The sequence below is a fragment of the Erithacus rubecula genome (genome assembly GCF_903797595.1).
Source record: "Erithacus rubecula genome assembly, chromosome: 13".
Classification (NCBI taxonomy): domain Eukaryota; kingdom Metazoa; phylum Chordata; class Aves; order Passeriformes; family Muscicapidae; genus Erithacus; species Erithacus rubecula.
In genome coordinates this window covers 9,082,056-9,107,936 of record NC_136665.1, presented here as the reverse complement: position 1 = coordinate 9,107,936, position 25,881 = coordinate 9,082,056, and the positions used below count along the sequence as shown (strand labels likewise).

Genomic DNA, 25,881 nt, shown 5'->3' with positions numbered 1-25,881 from the left:
CATTTATCCACTCCTCATCATTTATTCACTCCCTCAGCATGGAATGAGAGGTCATCACAGGGCTCCTGCTTGGAAGCAAATAGCACCCCGTGTCATTTATTGCCTCCTTATCACTGCTCCCTGTCCCCACCCGTGCCATTCCTTCCTGCACTCCAGGCTGGTCACTCTGCCTGTGGCCTCTCCTCAGCACTCCAGCCCCACTAGCTAGCTGGACACGACCACAGCTCCTAGCACTGCTAGCACGACTCCTGAAGGCTGCCCTGAACTCAGCCCCCATCAGCCCAGGTGACAGAGCCCCAAGGGACAGAGGGATAACAATTGATGGTGACCCTTGCTCAGGGCGCTGTGTATCAATGCTGCTCTTTGCCCACCTGCTATTTCCTCTTCAACAAAAGGGGAGGGACGGAGGGCACCAGGATATCAGCCTCCCCTCCCCACACTTCCTTCTCCTTGCTGGCAGCCTCAGCTTGACCCTGCTCAGGTAATGCAGCCTTTGGAAAATGGAGAATTAGCCTGGCCTCCATCCCCCGGTAAGCTTGCCCCAGGCCACAGTGACTCCCAGGCAGCCTAGGAACCATCTGTGAGCTCCTGCCCAAACCCCCTCCCAACATCACCTCGACCCCCTGCCACAGAACCCCAGCAGAGGGAGAGACAGCACAGAGGCCAGCACCATTTTATAGACTTTTATTTCCAAATCTGGCGCTTCCATGATACACTTGTACACAGCCAAAAGGGGGGGTTATAGGCATCTCCCCACTCCCCGCCAACAGAGTCAGGAGACAGAGAGGAAAAAACACCCTGACCAAATCCCCCAAAGGAAAAAGTCCAAACTCAAGGAGGATGCTCCCCAGAGCCCAGGTCACAGCACTACAATCAGGGACCAAGCTGCAGACTGGTCTGCAAGAAGCAGATTCCTGCTTCTCCACTGGCCCAGCTCTGCACGGGTGGCCACCAGCTCTGCAGGGATGGCCACCAGCTCTGCTGCTCTCTTCTTTTTGGCACTTGACACTTGCTCTCCATCTGGCAGCAGCGTAATAAAGAGCCCTGTGCCCAACTTGGCAGAAATATGGGTGCTACAGTGCAGCAGGGACAGGATCCCAGGACTCTGGTGCTGGCACTGCACAGCCGGAGAGAAACTTGTAAACGAGCTTGTTTCCAAAGGCAAAGATGGGCAGCATGGAGGTGCCTGGCTGTTCCCAGCATGTGGAGCCAGCAGGCTTTCCCTCTGCACACTGGTCCCAAATGGCATGTAAACATGTCAGCAGGCCTTTCTCTCCTCATCCCTGGGAAAAGGATGACAGTGAGCCTGCCTCATCAGGGCTGTGCTGGGGACCCAGGGCACCCCCAATCACCAGCCCTTCTGTTTCCTCCATACTGTCCCCAATGACTCAGGGAGGCAGCCAAGAGGCCTTGGCTTCCCTAGAGGCATGAGGATGGCAGCACCTGTAAACATGTCAGGCTGGGCTACAGTACAATGCCACGGCAGTGTGGAAGTAAGGCAGTAAAGAGCAGCCCCGAGAGCACCATGGGGTGAAAGGGAACATGCTGGCCCCGCTGAGCTGAGTGCCCTGGCCTGAGGCTGAGGTAGGCACAGAGGAGTGCCATCTCACAGCACAGCCCCAGCCTGAGCAGAGACACCATCTGTAGCCTGAATTTCCAGAGAGGGCAAAGTGTTGTTTATTTCCCATCTTCCAAAATTCAGGCCACTCTGAGCCGGGGTCCTCTCCTACTGAGGGAAGAATAGGTATACACAGAGCCCCCAGGGAACCAGCTAGATACAACTTCTGTGGGCAATGCTGGACCCTGAAACCAGAGCCACATCATGCTCCTGTGGACATTAGTCCTTTGCAGAGTGAGGACTGGCTCTGGAAAACCTGAGCCTGCTGTAAAGCAGGGCAAGGGTCATCCAGCTCCTTTACCAGATCCACAAACCAACAGAGGTTTGTTCTGTAACATGCAAGTTAAAGAGCACAACACCCAGTGGGTAAAAACACAGTGCTCACTTGCTGAGCACTGATGAGTGGGACCAGCCTGGCACAGGACAGGACTGCACAGCAGAGCTCGTCTCCTTCCCAGGAGGTTCCTAGTGCCAAATTTGCTGCCCATTCAGACGTGCTCTCGCTGGCACACAGCCCCAACTCACAGACAGAGGGAGCCCCAAAGGGTGGTCCCACAGCAGGGCAGAGGGAGGCCTGGCTTCAGGGGGTTGAGGAGCACCAGGCAGGAAGAGATGTTTGGAGCTACACAGTGGGAGGGTGGGGGCAACAGGGCCAGCTGCCCGCAGTGGGGATAGGACAAAGTAGTGCCAGCAAAGCCTTAAGGACTGCCTGGCACTGTTTCTCCAGTCCACTGGGGTTGTGGTTCTAGTAGCCCCAGGGAAACTGGAAAGGGGCTGTTGGTGAAACAAATGCTCCAGGTCCCGGGAACAGACCATCCGTAAAAATAACCATAGAAATTTCTCATCTCTTTGATTACAAAGATACAAAAGGATAGAAAACCCTCCCTGCCCCCATATTGTAGGCTCCACTTCTATCCCCCTGCCACTGCCCACCCTTCAGACACACACAGGCACACCCCACACACAAACAGCTTGCAGAGAAAGAGCTTGGCCCCAGGGGATCGGAGATGCCACCCTCGCCCAGTACTACCTGCCACACCAGGCAGGTGACAGAGAGCATGGTGGCAGCTGGGAGCCTGGAGGCTCCTGGCAGTGCGTGGTGTGGGCGTCTGGCCCCTCAGCCCACAGGGCAGGGCCTCTCACAAGCATCAGTTCCGGCCCCTGCTCCGTGGGGATACCAAACCTCAGCTGGCAGTGCCTGGTGAAGGGCCCTGCTTCTTCCATCTCTCTTGGGATCAGTTTCAGCCCCTCAGGAATGGCCATCGTTTCTCATTCTTTTCAGAGGAAAGAAAAACAGTGTTAAACCATGGCATCTCTCCTGGGCTCCAGCATCCTTTCCCCACTATGCCAAATGGGACAGGGCAGAAAACCTCTCCTGTCTCAGGGCAGGAACTATCTCTGAATCCCTGAGATTAGGGAAGAAGGAAGGAGGGATGGGATGGAGTGGGATCAGTACTAGCAGGGACCAGAACTAGAGGGAAAGAAGTGACATACTGGAACAGGGTGCCTGGGGAGAAATGTGGCTGGGGAAGACAGGGCTTCTCTAGGATTTGGGCTCCCTCCTCTCCAGCCACCCTGGCCCTTGCATACATCCACTGGGACTTAGAGGCAGCACTGACCAAGGCATCAGCCAGGAGGCCAGCCTAGCTGCACAGAGCATCTTCCCTGAGTACCCACAGGCCACAAGCAAGGGCCATCATCATGAGGACAGACTCACATACACAGAGGCTTCTGCTTGTGCTGCACTACAAACATCTGGAGATGTCAAACCTGAGGCTTGTCCCTGCTCAGTCACTATTCAGGACCAGGAGACACCCGCCACTCACCCAGGGAACTCACTCTTACACAGCCCTCTCCCTCCAAACTAAACCCCTTTGGCAAGAAGCCAGGCAGGTGAACAATGCACAAGATCACCTGAACAAGACTTGACTGAGGAAGGAAGGAAGGAACACACTTACTCTGAGTCTGGTGACAGCTCTGAAATGCTGTGGGAGGTGGCGGAGTGAGGTGTTGAGGGACACACTGCAGAGGGCGTTGAGGTCTGCATGGCAGAGAGGGTGGCGGTGGTCTGGGGGCCTGAAGGTGTGCTGGAAGATTGCACCGAGGACAGGATGGAAGAGTTAAAAGAAGCAAGGATGGAAGAAAGGATATCTAACTGTTCAGTGGAAGGATGTTGGCTGGGAATAGCCTCCAGGTTCTCCCTAGAAGGCTGTCTCCTTGACAGCGGTTCTAGGCTTTCCCTGGACAGCTGCCTCCGAGAGAGACTCCCCAGGTTGTCCTGCGAGGGCTGCCTGCTAGGCACTGTGTCCAGAGGCTCTCTGGAATTAGATCTTCTAGACAAAAAGTCCAGCTGCTCCCTTGAAGCTTGTCTAGCTGATGCTAGCAGGTCCCTTGAAGGCTGTTTTCTAGAAAGTAAATCCAATTGCTCTCGAGAAGTATCCCGACTTGGCAACATGTCTATTCGGTCTCTGGATACTTGCCTGCTTGGCAATGTGTTTAGCCACTCTCTAGAGACTTCTCTTACAGGCCCACAGTCTAGCTGCTCTCTTGACCCAAATCTGCAGGGTAATGTGTCAAGGCAGTCTCTGGAGCCCTGCCTCCGGGGCAGCGTGTTCCCATGATCTCTCTGACTGGGTCTAGTAGTGAGTAGATCCAAGTTTTCCCTAGATGCATGTCTGCTTGGGATACTTTCCAGGTGTTCAGTAGACCCATGCCTGCTGGGGATAGTATCCAGCTCCTCTCTGGACCCATGCAGACTGGGCACAGCTTCCAAGCACTCTCCTGAGTGGTGCCTGCTCAGCTGCTCCCGAGACATCTGTCTCCTCATCAGCATGTCCAGCTGCTCCCGGGACGAGTAGCGGCTGGCTGGCTGTGACAGACTGCCAGCCCCAGAGTAGATCCTGCCATAGGAGGCAGCAGGGACAGCCCTGTGACCCAGGGTGGATGTCTTGTACCACGTCAGCTCATTGGTCATTCTGCCAACGGACGGCAAGCCCTGGAGAGTTGGAGGGTACTGGAGGCGGTTCTTCAAAATCCCTGCACCGGACAGAAAGTGAAATCAAATATTTGCACAACAGCAAGAAGAGCAGGAAAACCAAGGAGATTAGCCATGCCAGCCCAAGGGCATGGCCACACAGATCGGATGCTGAGCTTTCAATGTCACGTCAACCTGAGACAGGCAAGGCCACCCTTGCCTGTTTGCTCCAAATTGTTACCTTTTCTCTGCCGTTGGGTCTGGGTGAGGGAGTTCTCATCCCCACTGGTCAAAGCCAGGTCTGGCTGATTATTGTTGGCCGCATCCTTATTGACATCAAATCCCAGCTTCCGCTCAGAGCCCCATTTCTGCAGGGAGCAGGGGTGAACCTCGCACTCGCCCAGAGCTGGCCAGTATGACATGAGGTCATTGCCATCCACATCTGATGAAGGACATAGCAAGCCAGAGAAGAGGGAGAGAAGATTTTCATGAGCCGCAACTGAGCCATCACAAGACATAGCCTGAGCCCAGGGAGCTGAGCTCATTTTTCTCCCTGCCAGAGCCCCAGGACTTGCCTTTGGGAGTGGTGTTGGCAGGGTTGGAGAGGAGGCGCTCGCTGTGTGCTGCCCGCTTGAGCTGGCGCTGGAAGCGGCCCCGCAGGCGCACGTTCTCCTCGCTCTCCGAGGATGGGATGGAGAGGCTGCGCTCCTCATCCAGAGACAGGTCACTGTCCGAGTCCGAGTCCTGGTCTGTAGGAACATGGTGTGTCAGGGAGACATTCGGAATGAAGGTGGGAGAAGTTCCTGCTGACAGCACCAGGAATGCAGAACCACCCCAGGCTGAACAACCCCACACTCATGAGAGTGCCTTACCCGTTGTTGTCCCTCCCTCAGCAGCATCCTGTGCCAGCTCCCCTGACCCTATCACCAGGTACCTGTGAGAGGAGGCCAGCTCCATCTCATTGCACCTTCCTGTAAGGCAGCTGCAAATAGCTTTAAAATCTCCTGTGCCTCCTCTTCCAGGCTGAGTAAACCCACATCCCTTGGCCTCTGCTTGCCTGTCCCACAGCCCAGCCACAGCTGGTCTAGCTCCAGTGAGTCAAATGTCTGTGTTGTACTGGAGAGCCCAGTGTCCCCAGAGATCCCACAGCTCTTGCTGACTCCCCCATTTCTATCCCTTGTGGACTGGCTATGCCCTGTGTGATCTGTCCAGGAGGAGGCTGTGCTAAATGACACAATAGCTGCCTCTCCTTCCTATCTACCATGTGTTTGGAAGTCACAGCTGAACACGGGGTGAAAGATGTCACCACACAGCCAGAGCCTGCACCAGGAAAAACTTCCCAAACCCAGGAACAGGACTGAGGCTTACCTCCCCCAGCATCACGGTGGAACATTGCCATGTCGATGTCCGTGGGGCCGGCGTGAGCCAACAGGCTGTGATCCAGGGCCGAGCCCTGACGCGCTGCCACGTTGTCTCTGAAAGAGAGGAGGCTCAAACTGTCAGTGGCAGGAGCCTCTGGCTCTGCCCAGGCACTGCTGACCCCCAGAAGCCTGGCTGCTCCCTACCTGAGGTAAGCTCTCTGGCTGGAGTGGGTGCGGGCAGAGCGCACGCTGCTCACCGAGGACACCGTGGAGGCCCCCAGGGTGATGCGGATGAGCCCGCTCTCCTCAAACAGTGCAGTGTTGTTGTAGGCATTGGGGCCCTAGGGAGCATGGAGAGGGCGTGTGCCCTGTTAAGCAGTTGCCATCCCCAGGGAAAGTGGGGATATCCCTGTCCCAGACATGCAGCCTGAGCCCAGAACCCTGGCTGTTCTGCTCTCGCCCACCTGTGTGCTCCTTGTGGCCTCCTCACTCTGCCCCTTCTTGCTGAGGCAGGCCAGCTTCCATGCCTCCCACACCTCCTCATTCAGTACACAGAACAGAACCAGCACTGCCAGGCCCTGTGGGGAGAGATGCCATGAGAGACAGCCCTTCACTGCCAGCTGACCTGCTTGCTCACAGTGCCAGCAGTGGGACAGTCCCTGGCTCCTCCAGAGTCCAGTGTGGCCACTGGACTGCAATGCACCAAAAACCCCCCAGTACTACTGAGAGCTAACACCCATAGTGGCCATGGATGAGGGAGGAATGGGTGAGGTGTCCACAAGTCTGGCAGTGGCCAAGGAGCAAATGGCAGGGTCCCCTGCAGCAACATCAGCCCCACTGGTGGGAGAAGGTTGACAGAGTGCTGCCATGGATCATATTTTGGGTGTCCAACACCTCCATCACATTCTCTTACTCTGCCCCCTCAGAACATGGAGGTGCCTTCCCTCCCTTGGATGTTACCTCTGAACCAAATGCCTTGCAGCCACCTCCTGCTCTGTGTGACTGGTCACCACAGGCACAGCAGCAAGGAGTGGCAGGAGTCACTCAGTGCCACAGAGGTGACAGCAGAAGAGACAGGGAGCTCAGTGAGACGTTGGGAGCTCAGCACAGGGCACCCACTCTCCACAGATGGCTGTGGAGACCACAGGGATGCTCTCGTGGGCTGACCCGTGCCCTCCCCAGCAGAGGCCAGGCAGTTACCTGGAGGCTGCAGAGGACAGTGTAGAAGTAGTGGAAAGCCAGGACACTGTTGTTGACAGCCAAGAGGCCAAAGAGCCAGGTAGTGCTAATAACTAGAAGCAGAACAAAGGAGCTCCGTAACGTCATGCTGGAGAGAGAGAGACAGACAGACAGGGACACAGACACACACCCAGAGGTTAGTGCGTACTGTTAATCTACAGCTTTGCTCACAGAGATCCAGAGGGGAAAGCTCCTGCACAGACCTCCCTGCTGTGCCCAGCACTGCAGGCACATCCCTGAGAGTGGCCCAGCTCCCCCTAACTCCCAGGCCTTCACTTCTGGATCACACATGGCAAACACAGGGGCCCAAATGACACAGGTCATTTCGAGCCACAGAGAGCTCAGCCATGCTCCAGGGCTGGCTCAGGAGGGAGTGGGGAAAGGTCTCAGGAGCATGTAGGAGAGGAAGAAGCAGGTGCTCATAGCTGACAAGGACTGAGTGCTGAATCCAACAGACACAAGAGGTGGCTGTGAGGGCAGGTAGTGAAAGGGGACCAGTTGGGAGACCAGTGTGGAGATGGGGATGTAGGAACAAGAAAGGATAAAGTTTAGGAAGGATTAATGTGGTGGCAGGTGTGGGAAAGGAGAGTGGCTGCAAGGCTGACACTGATGCACAGAAGAGCCCTCTATGATGGTAGAAGGGGGAAGATGGTCACTAAAAATGCTAGAAACCACTAAATGCCAGAGTTCTGCTGGGAGTTTGGCCACTAATACTCACAGAACTGATTTCTTCTTGGTCTCCTTTTGGCCTGGGGAACAGGACATCTTGGCCACAAGCAGGAACATGACCCCATTCATCTGAAAGTGTTGGCACTGATTAGAGGCTGTGCCAAGGGCTGGCTCTGACCTGACCTCCCCAGTGCAGACTCCAGGTTTGCCAGGCCCTGCAAACATCCCCTCCTTTCCCCTTCATGCCCGAGCCATGGTCTCCCCCAGGTTTGGCTAGAGTGAGGAGGGACAAAAAGAGGGCCTCTAACTGAGGGAGAGGGACACAGAGAATGGGGCAGGCACTGGGCAGCCAGGGAAGAGTGAGTGCCCATGGTGCAGAGAAGGGAGGCAGGAGAGGGTTGTGGGTGAAACAGGACAGGGTTTTACCACAATGACGACAGTAATGGGGCCTGCAAAGCTCCAGACCAGCTTATCATGAATGGAAATCCAGCAGAAGTCGGGGTTCCCGTAGCCCTCAGGATCCAGGCCAACGGCCAGCCCTGCAGGAGAAAGGGAGAGGGGAGGCCCAGAGCCAACAGCCTTGGACTTGCCCAAACCACATCTAATCCATGCCAATACTGTCAGCATGAAGGGGCTTTCTCCCTACCCCTTGCCCTGTGCATAGGCTTCCCCACCACAGGGGGAAGGAGTCAGCAAGACTCAGCAACAGGGACTTTATTTCCTTTTCCTCAGCAACAGGTCATCCAAGTATGCAGGCTTGGGAAACCAAGACACTTAAACTAGAAGACCTGAAGAGATGGGCTGAGAAATTCCTTCTCCTTAAGAGACAAGATGATATCCCTTGATGTGTGGTCCCCTGACCACCACAGCACTGCTCACCATGGCAAGCCTACCCTCAGCTCTCCACACCGGATGAGCTGGGCAAGACAAGGTGGTCAGGAGACTGCTGAGCAGCAGCATGGCTGGTGGGGGCATGGCTGCAGCAGAGGCAGCTCGTACCAGTGATGATGGCAGGCACTCCCCAGCCGATGGCGTAGTAGAAGCGCATGGCCCCGAAGTTGACGTTGCGGGCTTCGGTCTGCATGCGGTAGATGTGGAGGCCCTGGACGAAGAGCCAGGCAAAGGTGGACAGGAAGAAGCAGTGGAGGAGGATGGCAATCACAGTGCAGAGAAACTGGGGAGACAAAAGTAACAGAGATGGTTCCACTGTGCCACAGCTAATGGCATCATCCACAGCCCAGCCTCACACCCATGCGCGAGCTTGTTCAAGCCCACAGACCTGGTTCTCAGTGCGGTTGATACCCAGGAGAAAGAGCAGCTCAGAGAAGAAGAGGGTGACTGATATGTTGGAGTGGATGCCACGTGTGTTGGACTTAAGGCCTTTGAGGCAGGTCAGAAAGGAGAAGGTCAGTAGCAGAAACACCAAGGAGAGAGACACCAAGGAATAGGTGACAATTGCCAATGTCTCCAGATCACCTTCCAGTTGCTGCAGCAGCAGAGAACCAAAGGCAAATAGCAGTGTTAGGGCCAAACACAGGAAGCTTGCAGACTCTCAAACTGTATTTGTGTCCCACAAGGAACTTTTTGCCTGTGCCCAGGACATTTTCTGACTGTACTAGGACCCAGCTGCTAACAGTCCCCACTACCACCCACAGCCCCACAGGCTGAGGTTACCTCTCGGTGTGAGCTGTCCATCAAAACCCCAAAGGTGCCAAACTGGGAGCACTGGCAGTGGACATGGGTGGTGTTTCGGTACACAAGCTCGCAGTCCCTGGCTGTCCAGAAGCCAGAGGGGTTGGTCCTGCAGCCACCAAAAAGCAGAGTGCACTTAGGAGAGAAGACACACAGATGTGTGTGGGAGGCAGGAACCCCAGAGAAGAGGGGTGACTGACATGGCTCTTCTGCCAGCAAATACAACTGTGCTCCTAAAGCTGGAACACGGGAGACAGAGTGTGGATGTGTCACTGAGGGAAATGGGTTAGTGATGGACTTGGCAGTGCTGGGTTAGTGGTTGGACTCAGTGATTTTAAAGGTCTTTTCCAAATGAAATTATTTTATAGCCCTACTGTGCCCTCCCAAAAGGAACAAATCCCATGGGAGTGGGTGAAAACTTGCACAGGGAAACTTGGGGAATGAGGAGGTGTGTGGGGAAAGCAGCTCAAAGAGAGTGGCCCGGTCATGCTCAACTCACGGGTTGGAGTGGTTCCACTGGACACAGAGAGGTTTGCTCCTGTTAGCTGTCTCCAGCAGGTAAAATTCCAGCACAAGAGGGGTGTCCAGGGGTCCTTGCAGGAATGTGTGATTGCTGAACACAGACACACTCACAATGGGGGAGTTCATCACAGGATTCTTGGGGAGCCTGCAAAGAGCAACAGAGCTTTACCATCACTGTCACTGTGCATGGCAGCTGCAGAGCCCCAGAGACCTCTCAGGTGTCCTGCTCTGACATCTCAGAAGGAAGAGCTCTGCCCAGTCTACAGCATGGGCCTGGGAAATGTGGCACAGAGCAGCACCAAGGCTGGGAATCCAACCCTTGCCATTGCAAACACACCTGGCAACTGCCAGAGGGAAGAGAACAGAGTCCAGCCAGCCCCTCTGCACTGGTGCCTGTGGGGGCAAAGGGCAGGAGAGTGTACCTGACACTGCGGCGATCCACGTGGTAGCGCGCAGGCAGCAGGCCCCCAAGGGTGCGGTACATGATGAGGATGACCACAGTGAGAGCAGGCTCGGGCTCTGGCAGCGCCTGCCTCGGTGAGGAGCTCTCCACAGTGTAGTTCCCTTCACCCCCAGCCAGCGTGGGCACTGCTGTGGGGACAGCTGGGGCACACAAGGGGGTGGTGAGTGCACACACACACATACACACACACACATAAACACCCACACACACAAACACATCCAGGAGCCTTTGGATGTGGTGAAGTGTAAAGCTAAGGCCCTCAGGGTTGGCTCTTGGACCTCTGACAGAGCCATGTCTCAGTAGGGTATATGCAAACTAAATGGCTTCTAAAGGTCCATTGCAATCCAAACCCTTTTATGATTCTCCATCTTTCCTGCCGGCTGTTCCCACCCATGTTGTTTCTCGAGGGATGCTCGTGTGCTCACCTTCGGCTCTGGGAGGGCTCAGCACCGACAGGGGCAGCACCACGTGTGTGTGGGGGTCCCAGGCAGGCTGGCCCCGGAACAGGCTGCTGTGGTAGCGAGGGTAGCGCCGGCGGATGTGCGAGTGGTTCTCCATGCGATCGATGCTCAGCACTGCGGGGGAGCAAGGCAGTGAAAGCCAGCTCTAGGATGGACACCTGGACAGCAACTGCTCCAGAGCATCCCAGGATTCAAATCCTTGGCAAAGGGACCATACCAGCCACAGGTTGGGTTGGGGTTATGACCCCTATTCAGGCATGACACAAAATCTCAGTACCCACAGTGCTCCTTCTCAGCCTAGATCCTTGCTCTGCCGTAGTGCAGACTACTCCTGCCACCAAGGCCAGCTGCTTTTTCAGCAGGGACTGGAAAGTAACTGGGAGCAGACAGCACACTCCTGGCTCTGCTAGCTCTTGGAGGTCAGCTAGTCCAGGCAAGGATGGGACCAGCACATCTCTCACAAATGCCTCCCCATGTTGGAGAGAGCCATCAAGGACATTACCAGCACACTCCTTGAATGCAGGGAGATGAGAGGGAACAAGGCATGATGGAGGAGTGTCTCTGGCCCACCCCAGCCAGCTCCTACTCACTGATGTTGGGGGTGACGACGCCGACGGGGTTGAGGTAGGTGAGTTTCATGTTGCTGGCCAGCGTGCCCGAGTAGTCGTGCAGCTGCTCCATGAGGCTGGCGCTGCCGTGCTCCCCGTGCGGCAGCATGGCCCAGTGCTCCCGGTTCTCGGGCGCCAGCACAGAGCTGCCTGCTCGCAGCAGGTTCTGAATGGAGACATGGCAGGACAGAGGGTGAGCATGGCCTTTGGGCCTCCCCTGACCACCCCCAACTGCAGCACTGTGCTCTCTGCACAAGGGCTCTGGGGAGAGAGGTACTTTCTAATATGATGGGCCCTCATCCTCAATTCTCACCAACCAGTGACATCTTTCCTGCAGCCTTACCCTGAGGGACTGCCAGCAGCAGTAAGGCCTCCCTTTGCCTTTCCAGGCTGAGCAAACCCCATTCTCTGCCTCTCCCCAACCACTCTTTACTCCAGCCCTGACCACGCAGGCCTTGCTTCCCACACTGCAGGCAAGGACTGAGGAGCCCAGTGCTCCTGACAGGGTCCCACCCCATCCTCAATCCCCTCAGAAACACAGGGGGCTGCTAAGGGAAGCAGCAAGAGAAGCGCTGTGTGTGGGGAAGGACTGACCTCGTTGAAGTGGGCGTCCTGCGTGGCCGTCAGGCCGAAGCCGCGCTGCTGGCTCTCGAAGGCCATGAGGCGGGACAGCAGGCGGAAGGCAATGTGCACGTCGTTGCCAAAGTAGTGCTCCATGTGGTCTGTCACAGCCCGCAGCCGGTGCGCCAGCTTCTTGGCTTCAATTGTGTTCAGCTCTGTCTTGTTCTTCTCCAAGCCCTCTAGCTGTCAGAAGGGAGAAAAGAGAGGGTTAAGCAATACAGCAGGTTCCTTACCAGGAAGCTGGGATGCTGCAGGCCCTGCTGGACACAGGCTACTTTTGAAGCCACATGGACACTCACAATGGTGGTGACTAGAACAGGGAGAACATTTGGCAGACAACCAGCCTCCAGCAACACACCAGGGTCTGCACTGGCCTGGCTAAGCCAGTGACATACATGACAGAGGCCAAGGAGATGAAAGGACAGGGCCCTGGAAATACTTCCCTGGAAACTCTCCTGGCTTCAGTTTCAATTCAGCCTAGATGACATGGGAGTGTTGAATAATTTGCCTGGATATTTCAAAGGAATTTGCCTCTGACAAAATCAGTAGGCTACAGACATCTCATGGAGCAGACAACCCACCAGCTTCAAACCACTCAGCCCTGCTCAAGGTTATTTATTTTGCCCTCAAACACTCTGGCAGGACACAAGTAATTTCTGAGGGGGACACAGATTAAATGAAGCCATATGAACTTAAGCTCAGACCACTGCTTCCACAGGAGGGATTTGGGGGAAGGAAATGAGAAGAGAAAGGCACTGAGCACTGTGGCAGGGCCCTCTTGTACCCCAGGCACTCTTGTAGAGCTGAGTGCTTTGAATTCTGGCTGTGAGCCCTTGTTCAGAGGGCTCCTGCCCTGTCAGGGCTGCAGAGTTGAGAGGATTACCAGCACAGACAGCTCCTTGAAGGCAGGTGAAGTGCAGTTGAAGAGATCTGGCTCCAGCCAGCCCTTCTCCTCATCACAGTGTCTGATGGCTGCACCTAAAACAAGGAGGAAGGGCTTGTTGAAAATTCAGCACAGGAGACATGGCTGCCCTGCAGGGATCCTCTGCACCAGCTAATCCCAAAGAGTAGCACTGACAAGTGAGGGCCTGTAACACCCCAGGGCCATTATCATGCTTTGCACCAGTGCATTCTACCCTTGGTTTGTAATACTGCAGCAAGCTGCTGCCATCCTCTCCCTCCAGAAGCTGGGTGCCTATGTGTGTTTTGGGGCTGCATGCCAGGTGCCATCACACAGGATTGCAAAAAGGACTGACTTGGCAGGATCCAGGCTGGAAAAGCCTAGAGGGACATGACTATCTCCTTAGGCACATCCAACCCCAGCTACAGAAGCCCAAGCAGCTCTAGGCATGCCCCAGCTGACAGCCTGCAACACCTGCTGAGGTCCTGCTCCCTCTACAGGGCAAAGCCACCCCAGGAGCACAACACCCCGGCTATTGGACTGGAAAATCAGCCCCTGAGATGAGCCCCTCAGCCAAGGGGGATGGAGGAGTGGATGGTGGACCCAGTGTGGAGGATCCAGCAGTATGGGTTCAGTATCCAGCGCCAGTCCCCAGTCCCTGGTTGGAGCCCAAACACTTGTGTACTGCAAGAGAGTTTCTAAAACTGAATGGGATAAGATGTGAACCACCACCAAAAATGCTGCTAAAGCCAACATGGAGAAAAGTGTTCCCAGCTGAAACACTTGGAACACCACAAACACTTTGAGCAAGAGAAACCAGGCAACCAGTGTACCCAGCAGGACTGTGGACAGCATCAGGGCACAGGAGCCCACCCAGTGCCCATGGCTGGGAGAGAAAGCTTAGAGCAGACTCAGGCTGCTGCTCAGAAAAGCCCCAGGGACAAGCACACCCCCTTCTACCACCTCCAGCTCTTGGCATCCTCCCAGCCACCCTTCTCTGAGCTGCAGAAGCACAGGGACCAGTGTCATTGCAGCAGGGAGCAGGAAGAACAAGAAGTCTCCATACTGATGGCATTCCCCTTGCACAGAACAGATACTGACTCAGATGCAGATCTGGGCAGGATCTGACCCCCTGGTCCCTGTGCCTTCACTTGCCAGCCAGGCAGAAGGAACAGGACCTTGTGCTGTGCCTGCCCATCAGTTCCTGCTCCCATCCTACTATCCTCTACTTGAATAGCTTCCCCTTCTTCCACCCCATGGCCGTTCTTCCCTGGCCTCATCATCCACTGTTCACCATCAGCTCCTTCCCCGCCCAGCCTAAGCAAGCGAGAGCCATCCAGGAGAGCCAGCATCCATCCCAGCCAGGGAGCAGAGCACAGAGCTGCCCAGAGCCCCCACTGCAGGCTCAGCACAGAGGGTGGCAAGGGCTGCATGCAGCTGCAGCTGAGCTTGTGCTGGTTAGTGAGCTGGGAGCAGGGAACACTGTGCAAGAGCGGTGAGACCAGGCAAAGCATTGGGAAAGCCTTGGCAGCTCCAGAAGCAGTGGGGAAATCGCAGGGGTGTGCAGAGTGTCAGGCAGGAAGCAGGGAGGGAAAGCCATGTGGTGCAGCCCTTACAGCACAGGGAGAAGGAGATGGGAACAACCTTACCTGCACCCCTCAAGCCTGTGCACGGAGGGCGAGAGAACCGGGGAGAGAAGCGACAACAATTAGGAGCCAAACCTGCCTCCTCCAGGGCGAACGGCTGGGGAAGGACAGGGTTTGTATTGTCCCCTGGGGCTCGCACTGCCCTACGCTCCCACACACCCAGCTGACAGCTTTTCTGTCACTGACAACAGCTTTGCTTCCCTTGTAGGGATGGGGCTGGTGGAGCCACAGCAAGGCACTGCAGGTGCTATGCCAGGCCTGACCTCAGCCTCAAGCCTGGTGAACCCAAAAAGCAGCAGGAAGAAGATGGGGACCAAGACTGAGGGAAGAGCACAGCCCCATGGCTGGGTGATGGGTCTTACACTCCATAGCTTTTACCCAACCCCAGTCCTACGGCCAGCACCCTCTGCTCTCTGCTCTTCCCCAGGCTGTGGTATTTTCTCTTCCAACTTCCTTCTCCCAAACTTCCAGCCCAGCTGAACGTGACTGGGGTAGTGCAAGAACAGAATGATATTGCCAGGGCTGCCACAGGACAGCCAGGGTGGCCCCTCCCCTCTCCATCATATCCCCCACTCACCCAAGGAGCCTTTGGGACACAGCACTGCAGCCGAGAAGCCAAACTTGGTCTGGGGCCACCACACACCCGCCTTCAGGCTTTTGGGGCAGCCGTCATAGAGCACTGTGGAGACACACAGGTGACAGGGCCAGGCCACTGCCAGCAAGCCCCGAGGCAGCAGCTGCCCACACTGGTGTGCCCACACTGACCCTGGCAGCCGCTGGGCGTCACCTCGGCGAATGGGCTGTCACAGCTGTTGCACTGGCGGCCAATGACCCCGGGCCGGCAGTGGCACCGGCCAGACTCCCTGTCACAGGAGCGTGAGGTGGAGCCCACGGGGTAGCAGTCACAGGGCAGGCAGCTGTCACTGCCTCTGAGGCGGTAGTGGAAGTCCTGGCAAGAGATGGGGACAGTCACAGAGAGCACAATGGGACAGCAGCTGAGGCTGGCTGGGGAATCCCTGGAGCCAGAGAAGGCCATGGCTTTCCTGATTTTCAAACACCCCACTGCCCCCATCATCACCGTGCTGGGGCCAGGAAGGCTGTACAGAACAGCTGAACAGGGATCTAGCCCAGATTTGGACACACAAAGCTGGGCCTGGGCAACTGCCAGGCCTTTGTGGGGGGACAAGGAACAGCAACAAGAACAAGCAGGGTTTCAGGAAAGCCAGGGTCAGTTGGCACAGCTGCTCCTCACCTTGCAGTGGCACTGCCCGTTGGTTTTATTGCAGTCGGGGTCAAAGCCCTTGTTCACATCACAGTTACAGGGCCCACAGGTGGGGTTTCCCCACCAGCCCTTTGGACACTGCTGGTCTATCCTAGGGAGAGAAACAGCTTTGATATTGCAACAACCAAATTTCCCCAGCCTTGTTCTGCCACCAGTCCAGCTGCTCAGCAGCCCCAAGGAGGAAGGTGGCACTGAGAAGTTCCTGGTTACACATCCAGGATGAGAGGCCAGGACGGAGCCAGGCTCAAAGGCCATGGTCATGCCCTGTATCTCACCTGTGCTCGCAGTACTGCCCAAAGAAGTTCCCAGTGCACTCGCACACGTAGCCCAGGCGCGAGCCTGGCTTGCGACGGCACACCGACTTGTTCTTGCAGGGGTTGAGATGACACACATCCACACAGTCCCCTCCGTAGTACCCTGAGGTGTGGACAGAGACCACCAGGTAAAGCAAATACCTTCTCCCTGAGAGGTGCCAGCGTACCGAGGAGTGAATTCAGGGGGCTCAGGAGGGATTCTGCCCTCCACAAAAATTGGTGAGTGTCTGATGGATGTGACTTGCCCAAGGCATGGACAGGAGAGTGGTCACAGCAGGGAGAGGAAAACATAAGCAGGCATGAAGAGCAGAGGAGTGGCAGGATGCTGTAGGTCCTACCTGGCTGGCAAACACAGGAGTAGCTCTGCCACTCGTCCTTGCAGATGCTGTTGGCTGGGCAGGGGTTGGAGTCGCAGGGGCTCGGCACACTGCAGCCAGCCTCCACCCGCAGGGCATGGTTAGGCTTGGGCAGCACGATCCCAGTGACGCTGTCACCCAGCCGCACACCCTGCAGTGCAGGTGACAAACTCACAGTGAAGCTAGGACAGACACATGAGGCTCCAGTTCTGCCTTCCACAAACCCCAGCAGCAGCCACTCCCCATCCTCCCTATTTTGATACCCCGAGCACTGAATGCCCAGAGGGAGAGTGACACCAGCAGGATGGATGCTGGCAGCAGCTGCTAGACTTGTGTTTCCAACTTTCCACGTTAACTGATCTGCTGAAAAGGGAAGGCTCAGAGCAATGGACTCACCTGTATGCAGCCCCTCAGCCCATTCTGCACCTCGCCAGAGCCCAGGACTCCCCCCACATGCAGGTGTTTCACCTTCAGGCCATGCAGCTCATTTCCCACAACCACTGTGTCCTGCAGAAGGGAGCAACACGAAGCAATGGGCACCCGCCCTGTCCCAGGGGTGCAGAAGCACAGCTCCACTTGTGTTTGCCAAGCATCCCCCACAGTTCCTGTCCTGGTTCCAGGGTGTTCAGCAGCACCTACCTGGTAGAGCCCAAAGTCCAGGGTGAGGGTGATGACGTAGCGTGAGTCCCTCCCACTGTGGACATCCCGCAGCTCCAGCTGGAGGTCGTGCCATTTCCCATCACTGAGCTGCAGCTGGTCCAGGAGGAGGCTGGTGCTGCGCCCCGACCCCCTGCTCACCATGAAGGAGAGCAGGCCCCCAGCCAGCTGCAGAAAGGGAACAGCAATGCCAGCAGTGAGCAAAGACCTCATCAGCTCTGGCTGCTTCCAGCCTACCCTCCATCAAAGCATGGGGAGGGAAATCCACCCCTGCTAGATGCCTCTCCCCTCAACTACTCTCTGCTTGGGATGGAGGCAGCAGGGACAACAAGGTCCCCATGCTCTCCCAGGGCAGACAGCAGCAGAGGCTGGGCCATGGTGCTGTGGTTGAGGCCGTGGCCATACCTGGCAGAGCAGGGTGGTGTACTGGCCTGCATGGGCCTGCAGAAGCACCCCATCCTGCTGGCGTGTCCGAAACGCCAGCCCCAGGTACCACGGCACCGAGATCTTCACGTCTGCCTTGAAGTCCCAGGTCAGGACACTGTTGCCCTGAAAATAGTGGGCATGGTGCATGGCTGGAAAGGAAAATGGAGGTGAGGAGAAGGAAAGGGCACCTCACAGGGAACACTAGATGAAGGGACAACAGAGTTAGTTCCTCTCATATGGATCCATTACTCTGCTTCCACAGCAACACCAGCACAGCCTTGCACATATCAACCCTGCCAGTGCCCAGCAGTGCCCACTCACTCACCATGGCGGCAGTCTTTGCCCCCAAAGCCAACAGGACAGAGGCAGGAGTAGGTCCCCCAGCTGACAGAGCAGGTGCCACCATTCTTGCAGGGGCTGGAGTCACAGAACGTGTGCTTGGCATGACAACCTGGAGGTATCAAAGCCACGTGTATCAGCCTCAACCAGCTCACTGCCTTCCCCCAGCCCACATGGAAAGACACACTGTCTGCTGGCCTTTTCCCTGGCTGTCAGAGGGACAATGCCTGCTGCTCAGTGTCTCCACACAGACCCTGCCTACTCAGGAATGGGGGTTAAGGCTGTTGGTGCTCCTTACGCCAGAACAAAGATGCTGCATGATACTGGACTGATGATCTAGCACCTCCCATGTCAGCCAGCTCAACAGGCTCTGCACTTGGGATTGGGGACATTCCCAGAACATTAGCTGAGGTGGGCATTGGATCATTTAGAGTGGCCTGAAGGCCTTGTTCTCCAGTGAGAATCTGCACAGCTGTGGTGCTGTGATGCTGTCACAGCCCAGCAGGACTGCTGTGGAGAAGGAGAATCCATTCCCTGGGAAGGCTGGCAGGAGCAGAGGCACTGGTACCTGCAGTAGTTCCGTTGTTAGCAATGTAGGATGCCAGGTCGATGCGTTTGCTGTCGATGAACAGGTCTCTCATGCATCCCACAAAGTCCCTGTGAGTGATGGGGAAGTTTTCTGGCAGGTTAGGGACCCCTCCAAGGAGCAAGGGACCTGTGAGGTCCAGGGACCTGCAGGATCAGAAGTCCAAGGCTTTAAGAGGTACAGCGGCCTCACACTGACCCAGCCAGCTCCCCAGTGCACAGGGCTGGGAAGCAGACATCCTGAGGATTAGGCACACACAGCCAAAGTCCTGGATGGGAAAGCCTGGCTCCCTCCGGAGACCACCTTGCCCCACCACAGCAGTTCCAAGGAACTCACTTTTTTGAGCTGGTCTGCACACCTTCTGCAGCACAGGAATAGTTTCCAATCTCACTGCCAAACTGCAGGGCCACTGAAGCATCACATTCATCTATTGTCAAGATGGCCACCTTGTCCTTGGAGGGGCCCTGCACCACGCCCAAGGTGCTGACCTTGGGCTGAAAGCAAATGAAAGGTATCAGCAGCACACACACAACAGACCCAAGTACACAAGGGTTCATACAACAGCAAGGAAAGGCCTGAGCACAGCTGTGCTCCTGGAGGTGTGAGCAGTGCAGGAGGGAAACCTCTGGCCAAGCCCAGCATGCAGCACCAGAGAGGGACATGGGCAAGGACACTGCATGGAGCACACTCCTGCAGCCTCCAAATGAGGTCCTGAGTGCCAATCTGTTCCTGTACCCAGCTGTCTGCTCCACTGCATCCATCCCTAAGGGCTGAAAACCTCTTCTACCTTTCCTCCAGAGCCCCTGCCATGGGACAGGGCCAGAGAACAGGAGAGCCAGAAGCACTCACTTATGGGGAGAGTGAGCCATGAGTGCTGGGGACAGCTGGGGCACACGTACCTTGTTGTAGTAGCGAAGCTGCAGCGTGTGCCACTGCCCATCACTCACTCCCCCCGGCAGGTAGGGGCTCACTACTGTGCTGGACTCTCCTGAGGAGACAGGGATGATGGCAGGCTGAGGGAAGCCAGGCAGCCTTCAGACATTCCCACCCCTCCCAAGGCACCAACCCACCGTGCTGCTGATGGACTTGTGAAGCTCAGAGTGGCACAACAGGACAGAACAGCAGCAGAGACACCAAAAGGGTTTGCTGTCAAATTGCACTCCTAAACCCAAGGAGAGTCCTGCTCCACACAACTCATTTCCTGTGCTATCCACTGAAGCCCATCAACACTTTTTAACCCTGCTTCCCTTAGCACAGGTTCCACCCAGGGCAGCACTCTTCTCTCCCCACTCAGCACAGGCCTTCTCACAGCTCCCCTGACACAAATCCCACAACAGCAGGGTCAAGTGTACCTGTGGAATATTTCAGCTGGACCTGCCCCTGGATGATCTCCACTGCCAGGAAGTCGTGCCTCTCATTCAAACGCCCGTTGTAGAGCAGGAGGCCGCCGGGCTCCACAGTGCTGAACCTGGGGCAGGTAAGGAAGAGGGAGGACAGGGTGTGTGCAAGGAGCATGTGGAGACCCCCTCTCTCCCGTGGCATGCACCAGCACCCCAGCACAGGGACACTGAGACCCGAGCATGGGGGCAGAGAGCTGCAGGAAGGGATGAGCTGATGGCAGTGCAGATTCAGAGCCCTTTGGCTAAAGTGCCAGGGCAGCCCCGTGGGGAAGCAAAGCCAGAAACACAGGGGTCTGTGTAACATCAGGCAGTTCCTGGATTGGCCCAGCACAAGAGCCACCAGAGCAGGGCCAGGTGAAGCAAGGGCGAGCAGCGGAGCAAAGAGAGAACTCACGAGAGGGAGAGGGTGAGGTGGAAGCGCTGGCGCAGGCCGCGGAACATGACGAAGGAGCGCGGCGGGAAGGAGCGCGTGGACACCTGGCAGAAGGGCGCCTCGAAGCCGCCGGCCGGGCACTGGCAGCGGAAGCCGCCGTCGGCGCCGTCGGTGCAGGTGCCGCCGTTGCGGCACACGCCGGGCACGCAGCGCCCCGCACGGCTGTCCACCTCACAGTTCTCGCCTGCAGGAGCAAGGCCACAGCTCGGGACGCGCACACGGCAGCACCTGCGTGCTCCTTGTCCTGGGAACGCCAGACCTCAGCCTGCAGGACAGGGCAGCCGCGGAGCAGCCGGGGGCCAGGGAAGGTATGGCAACCCAAGCGTTAGCCAGGTATTCCCCATAGTAGCCAGTGAGCAACCACTGCCAGCCCAGCACGAGCCGCTGCGCTGGGTGTGATGCCAGGTCTGGCTGAAGGGGCAACTTTGGATCCAATCCAGCATGGGAATGCGACAGGAGGGCACTGGCCACAGCTGGGCTGCTGCACAGTCCTCAGAATGGAGAAGCAAACCAGGGAAGTCCTGGTAATGCTGAGGGTGCCTCCTTGGGCTCTGCCATCACACACACCTGGGACAAGCATCTCAGTCCTGTCTCTGAAGTGCAGGGACAGGCCAGTGCTGTCAATAGCTATAGAAGTAGCACCCATGGCACCAGGAGCTTCCAAACACTGCACGCAAATGGGAGCCACATGGGGAACAACCAATACCCTGGCACCTTGCTGGCATGGGTAACAGGGATGCCCCACGCCAGGTCAACAGTGCAGGGCATCTGTCAGCCCCTTTTCCTGTGCTGTCCCCATAGAACTCAGAGAACCATTCAGCTGAAGTCCTACGCCCCAGGCCCTGCTCCCATTACTTGCTCCGTGATACACAAGGAGGATGAGGAGACAGCATGAAGTGACAGGCAAATGAGCTCATTAACCCTTCTGCTAATGGCTGTTCACACTTCAAATGCTGGAGGTTAATTACCACTGCCTCTGCTTATCTCACCAGGAGCCACCTACAGAAGAGCTGCAGGCAGCCATCTGCTGCCATGCTCCCTCCCGGCAGCGAGAGTAAGCCAGGGGATCCCTCCTCAGTAGCCAGAGGCCACCTCCCTCATCTCCCAGTTGCCAGTTCTCCACAATCTGTTGAGAACTTGTGGCAATAAGACACTGGCTGGACTGTGAATTCCCCTGCCAGCCCCCCCAGCTAGGACCAGATTTGCCTGGATCAGATCCTGCCTGGTGGAGCACCTGGGCCCAGCCTGTCCTTCTGTTCTGGGTGGGCTGCAGCTTAGCCACTGCACATGGGGCTGGTGTGGCCCCACACCTCTGCCAGACCAGCTGAAGGCTGGCTCAGGCTGAAACCAGCAGATGGACTCTGATGGTCCCAGAGCCCATCACCCTTCCCAGCACAAGGCACAGCCGAAAAACCTCCTATGCCCGAGCCTAGCAGAGTCTAGTTTAGTCCTCCTGCTCTGTAAGAAGGGTTGGAAAGTGATGGCCAGGGTCCCCAGGAGTCCTCCACGCCAACTCTGTACAAAACAGATTTCTATGGCAACCTCAGCCCTGCACATGCAGCACCATGGAAACACAGAGAGCTGGGAGCAGAGCTGGGAGCAGAGCCGGGCCTGTGCAGGCACGGCGAGGCTCTGGCACCCGCTGCCCTGTCGGGAAGGGCACCTGCCATGGTGACACCCCACGCGCGTCCCAGGGCCCAGCCCAGCTCACCGCTGAAGTGCTGCCGGCAGACGCAGGTGTAGCCGCCCTCCCTGCGGGTGCAGATGCCCCCGTTGAGGCAGGGGTTGGAGTAGCACAGGTTGATCTCCGTCTCGCAGTAGTCCCCGGTGAAGCCCTGCGGACAGCGGCACCGCAGGCCCGCAATGGGGTGGATGGGCCGGAAGAGCGTGGAGTGGGAGGCGATGAACGGGGCGGAGCTGTCGAACTTGAGCACCGAGATGCACTTCATGTAGTTCTGGCAGGGCTCCCGCAGGCACACGTTGTCATCAAAGGGCAGCACCTCCAGCATGGAGGTGCCCGTCAGCACCATGCGCTTCATGTAGAGCTGCTCCTGCAGCTCCTCCGAGCTGAAGTAGCGCCCGCCCCGCGGCGCCAGCGCCGAGAAGCTGACGTTGAGCACCGTGCCGCCCACGTCCGTGTCGTTCTGGATGTTGAAGATGAAGATGTCCTCCTTGGGCGTCGCGAGCACGGTGGCCACTCCCTCCAGGAAGGAGGAGAGCAGCGGGGACAGGAAGCGCTCCTGCCACATGTTCTCCAGGCGCACGGTGATGCTGTTGGCCAGCATGTCCTCCGTGATGATGATCACCCGCAGCACGCACTGAGCTGTCACGCTGTGGATCCCGTCTGTGGGGGCAACACGAACACGCTGCAGCTCTCTGCCTGCTGCTTGGAGCATCTCCTTCCCCCCAGCCCAGGGCAGAGCCCTGCACCCCAGTCTGGCCCCCAGTCCTTGGTAAGGAAGCCTGGAGCCACAGCCCCAGAGCGTAGCAGGGGCCACCTGGGATGGAGAGGGAGTGGCCGGTGTGGCTGCACCTTCTCCCCCCTTTCAGGCTCTCCACTGAAGTAACTCTCAGGTTTTCTCCTTGTCCTGGATCTCGGCAGCAAACTGAGCTCTCAGGAACAAAGGTGCTCGGGAACAGAAGGAAGTCCCAGCAGGAGGTTTGGCAAACATAGGAGCTGATGCCAGGGCCTGGGGTGTTTTGCTTCCCTGCTGTGCCCTGTCTGCCTTCCCCATGCTGCCTTTTCCTGTGCTCTCCTCCTGCCATTTCCTTCCTCTCTCCTCCAGGCTCTCCCAAGCTTTTATGCTGGTCTCCTTGCTTCCTCCCTTCTCACCATCTGCTCTGCATCTCTTCCTCTCTCATCCCATCTCTGGTTTGTTTAATTCTCTTTAATCTCTATTTTCCTTGGAAACAAACTCCTTTCCTTTGGGATCCTGCACCACATGAGCAATCTCCCAGGCAGGAGCAGAGGAGCAGGCAGGGACACTGGAGCATGCCTGCCTGCTCCCTCCCAGGACCTTGGCCAGCACCAGCAGCTCACCCAGCACACATCGGGGGCACTCCCAGCCAGAACAGCACAGCCCAGCCCAAATGCACAGTGCTGCAGCCTCCATCCTGGCAGATCTGTGATCATGGACCTCTGCTTCACTCCACCTACCCATCTCCCAGAGACCCAATGGATCCTGATACTCCAGAATACCCCGGACACCTCTGCTGGCAGCTTTGGCCAGGGCAGCCAGCTGGGAGAAGCCTGTCTGCTGACCCCCAGGAGGATGCCTCCAGTCACCTGGTTCCCTCCTGGGACAGGCTCCAGCAGGCAGACCCAGACTTCAGCATGCAAGGCAAGACTGTGCCAACCTTGGTGGCCCCAGAAATGCTTGATGGGGCTCAATGAGAACCTCACTGCTCTTGAAATGAAGCAATTCCAGCCCATTGCCAGCACCCCAACACTGGTGCCCCACAGGTATTAGCAGCCCACAGCTCTCACCTGTTGTTCCCATCTCCCACCCCACATTCACCTGAGCGCCTAAAACTCCCACATTTCTTTGGAAAACTGTCTCTACCTCATCATACCAAGACAACAGTTACATCAGCACACCCCAGCAGTGAGTCCCATGACTAATCCTGGATCCCAAGCCTTGCTGTAACCTTCCCTATGCGCTTCACCTCCTCCAGCCCAGTACAAGGAGGCAAAAGGAGGATTCCTGGCACCCCAGTCAGCCCCATCCCTGACAAGGATCAGCTGTGCAAATGCCAGCCACTCATCCTTCATCCATGTCCCAGCTCCAAGCCTCACATACAAAGCTGCCTTTACTGTTTTTCCCTTCCTATGGCTGCTGTGCTGCAAAGCCTTTGCATTTCGCTCAGCTCTGTTTGAAGTTTGCAGTGCAGGAGGATTTACAAATTGAAACATCTCCCTTTCTTCCATCTCTCTCTTCTACTCTTCAGAAAGTGAAAGCTTTAGTGACTCTGCAAAGTCCTGCACATGCAGCAGCCTGTGTGCCAGGACTGGTGCTCTGGAGATAAGGCTGGCCCCAGGCTGGGGGAGCAGAATGCCAGAACAATCACCCAGGAGCTAATCTCCTGGAGGAAAGGGGGGTGCTTCTCTCTGAAGTCGAACTGTTCCCATCCCATATGGAGGCAAGGTGAGAAAGCACTACTGTGTGTGTCATCCTGCCCACTCTGGCACAGAGGGCAGCATGAGCAGCAGCAACAAACAGCTATATTCAGCATGTGCTTGGACATGCCAGGGTATCTAGAACTGTCTGTTCTGAACTGGGCTCAGAACAAGGAACTGGCATCATCACATGCATTCCCCAAGGCACATTCTCTCTGCAAGAGGCTCATGGGATACTGAGACCACCCAGACCTTGGGAGGAAGAAGTGTGAGGTAAGACACAAGTCACACTTGGCATAAGACGCTCCCCAAGCCACCATCAGCCTGGCAGCTGCCCCTGAGGAAGCACTTGGTGAGACAGAAACCCAGGATGCCATCACATTGACACCAGATCGCTTCCCAGCACATAGCTGCCTCTCCTCTCCTCTCCTCTCCTCTCCTCTCCTCTCCTCTCCTCTCCTCTCCTCTCCTCTCCTCTCCTCTCCTCTCCTCTCCTCTCCTCTCCTCTCCTCTCCTCTCCTCTCCTCTCCTCTCCTCTCCTCTCCTCTCCTCTCCTCTCCTCTCCTCTCCTCTCCTCTCCTCTCCTCTCCTCTCCTCTCCTCTCCTCTCCTCTCCTCATGCCTTTGGCACTGTCCAGCCCAGGCAGGAAAGCCAAGCATCCCTTTGCTGGTTCCCCACAGCCCTCCTCAGTAAGCTCCCCTCTAGCACTGTCCCACCTCAGCATCACACCCAAGGCTGCCTCCTCCCTCCAAGCAGAGGGAAACAGATGGTTAAGAGAATGACCCACTGCAAATGGGGAAAGAAAAAAAAATAAAGCTACCAGAAGAAAGCCCAAAGCTGGCTGGAGGCACTGACCCCCCATGGGAGGCATTTTAATCACGAATGCTCAGCCATTCTGATTAAATCCTGTGGCTAGAGAGCTGATGCCTGGTGAATATTCATGCAGCAGAGTTAGGAGTCCTAGAAACACAGAGAATGGAGCAAGGAAAAGGGACAAGGGGCTCTAACCCTTGTACTGGACAGCATTAGGCCATTCTGTTTGCAATTCCAAGAGTGACAACAATCGGCTTCAAAAGCAACAAAGAGCTCCATGTTCTCTTCTGAGTGGTAGCAACAGTGTTCAAGAGAGCAAAAGCCACTATTCCGACTGCAATGGCCACTCCAGAAACAGCAAGGGTGCTCTGGGGACAGACAGA

General features: G+C 56.6%; 1 protein-coding gene across 5 annotated transcripts in view; it reads right to left on the bottom strand.

The window, feature by feature from the left end:
* Window positions 1-672: 672 nt before the first annotated feature.
* The window catches only part of CELSR3 (cadherin EGF LAG seven-pass G-type receptor 3), a gene marked incomplete at its 3' end in the record, with an annotated part of 31,116 nt that continues 5,907 nt past the window's right edge, over window positions 673-25,881 (bottom strand). Inside the window, exons 2-36 of one of the 5 annotated variants that reach the window (XM_079316674.1) lie at window positions 22,280-22,912; window positions 20,530-20,752; window positions 20,088-20,203; window positions 19,635-19,723; window positions 19,072-19,229; window positions 18,718-18,881; window positions 18,136-18,261; window positions 17,790-17,959; window positions 17,367-17,552; window positions 17,124-17,234; window positions 16,710-16,878; window positions 16,333-16,474; window positions 16,028-16,148; window positions 15,541-15,724; window positions 15,353-15,454; window positions 14,779-14,793; window positions 13,112-13,206; window positions 12,202-12,411; window positions 11,590-11,773; window positions 10,964-11,113; window positions 10,498-10,678; window positions 10,053-10,220; window positions 9,536-9,662; window positions 9,141-9,347; window positions 8,861-9,035; window positions 8,288-8,400; window positions 7,911-7,990; window positions 7,154-7,280; window positions 6,418-6,531; window positions 6,158-6,294; window positions 5,961-6,067; window positions 5,168-5,341; window positions 4,834-5,034; window positions 3,577-4,654; window positions 673-2,892 (exon numbers count right to left, since the gene is read on the bottom strand). In XM_079316674.1, the coding sequence (XP_079172800.1) occupies window positions 2,868-2,892; window positions 3,577-4,654; window positions 4,834-5,034; window positions 5,168-5,341; window positions 5,961-6,067; window positions 6,158-6,294; window positions 6,418-6,531; window positions 7,154-7,280; window positions 7,911-7,990; window positions 8,288-8,400; window positions 8,861-9,035; window positions 9,141-9,347; window positions 9,536-9,662; window positions 10,053-10,220; window positions 10,498-10,678; window positions 10,964-11,113; window positions 11,590-11,773; window positions 12,202-12,411; window positions 13,112-13,206; window positions 14,779-14,793; window positions 15,353-15,454; window positions 15,541-15,724; window positions 16,028-16,148; window positions 16,333-16,474; window positions 16,710-16,878; window positions 17,124-17,234; window positions 17,367-17,552; window positions 17,790-17,959; window positions 18,136-18,261; window positions 18,718-18,881; window positions 19,072-19,229; window positions 19,635-19,723; window positions 20,088-20,203; window positions 20,530-20,752; window positions 22,280-22,912 (6,362 nt within the window). Of the gene's footprint in view, window positions 2,893-3,572; window positions 4,655-4,833; window positions 5,035-5,167; window positions 5,342-5,960; window positions 6,068-6,157; window positions 6,295-6,417; window positions 6,532-7,153; window positions 7,281-7,910; window positions 7,991-8,287; window positions 8,401-8,860; window positions 9,036-9,140; window positions 9,348-9,535; window positions 9,663-10,052; window positions 10,221-10,497; window positions 10,679-10,963; window positions 11,114-11,589; window positions 11,774-12,201; window positions 12,412-13,111; window positions 13,207-14,778; window positions 14,794-15,352; window positions 15,455-15,540; window positions 15,725-16,027; window positions 16,149-16,332; window positions 16,475-16,709; window positions 16,879-17,123; window positions 17,235-17,366; window positions 17,553-17,789; window positions 17,960-18,135; window positions 18,262-18,717; window positions 18,882-19,071; window positions 19,230-19,634; window positions 19,724-20,087; window positions 20,204-20,529; window positions 20,753-22,279; window positions 22,913-25,881 lie in introns of those variants that run through there. The other 4 variants (XM_079316677.1, XM_079316675.1, XM_079316676.1 and 1 more) reach the window with 4 other exon arrangements.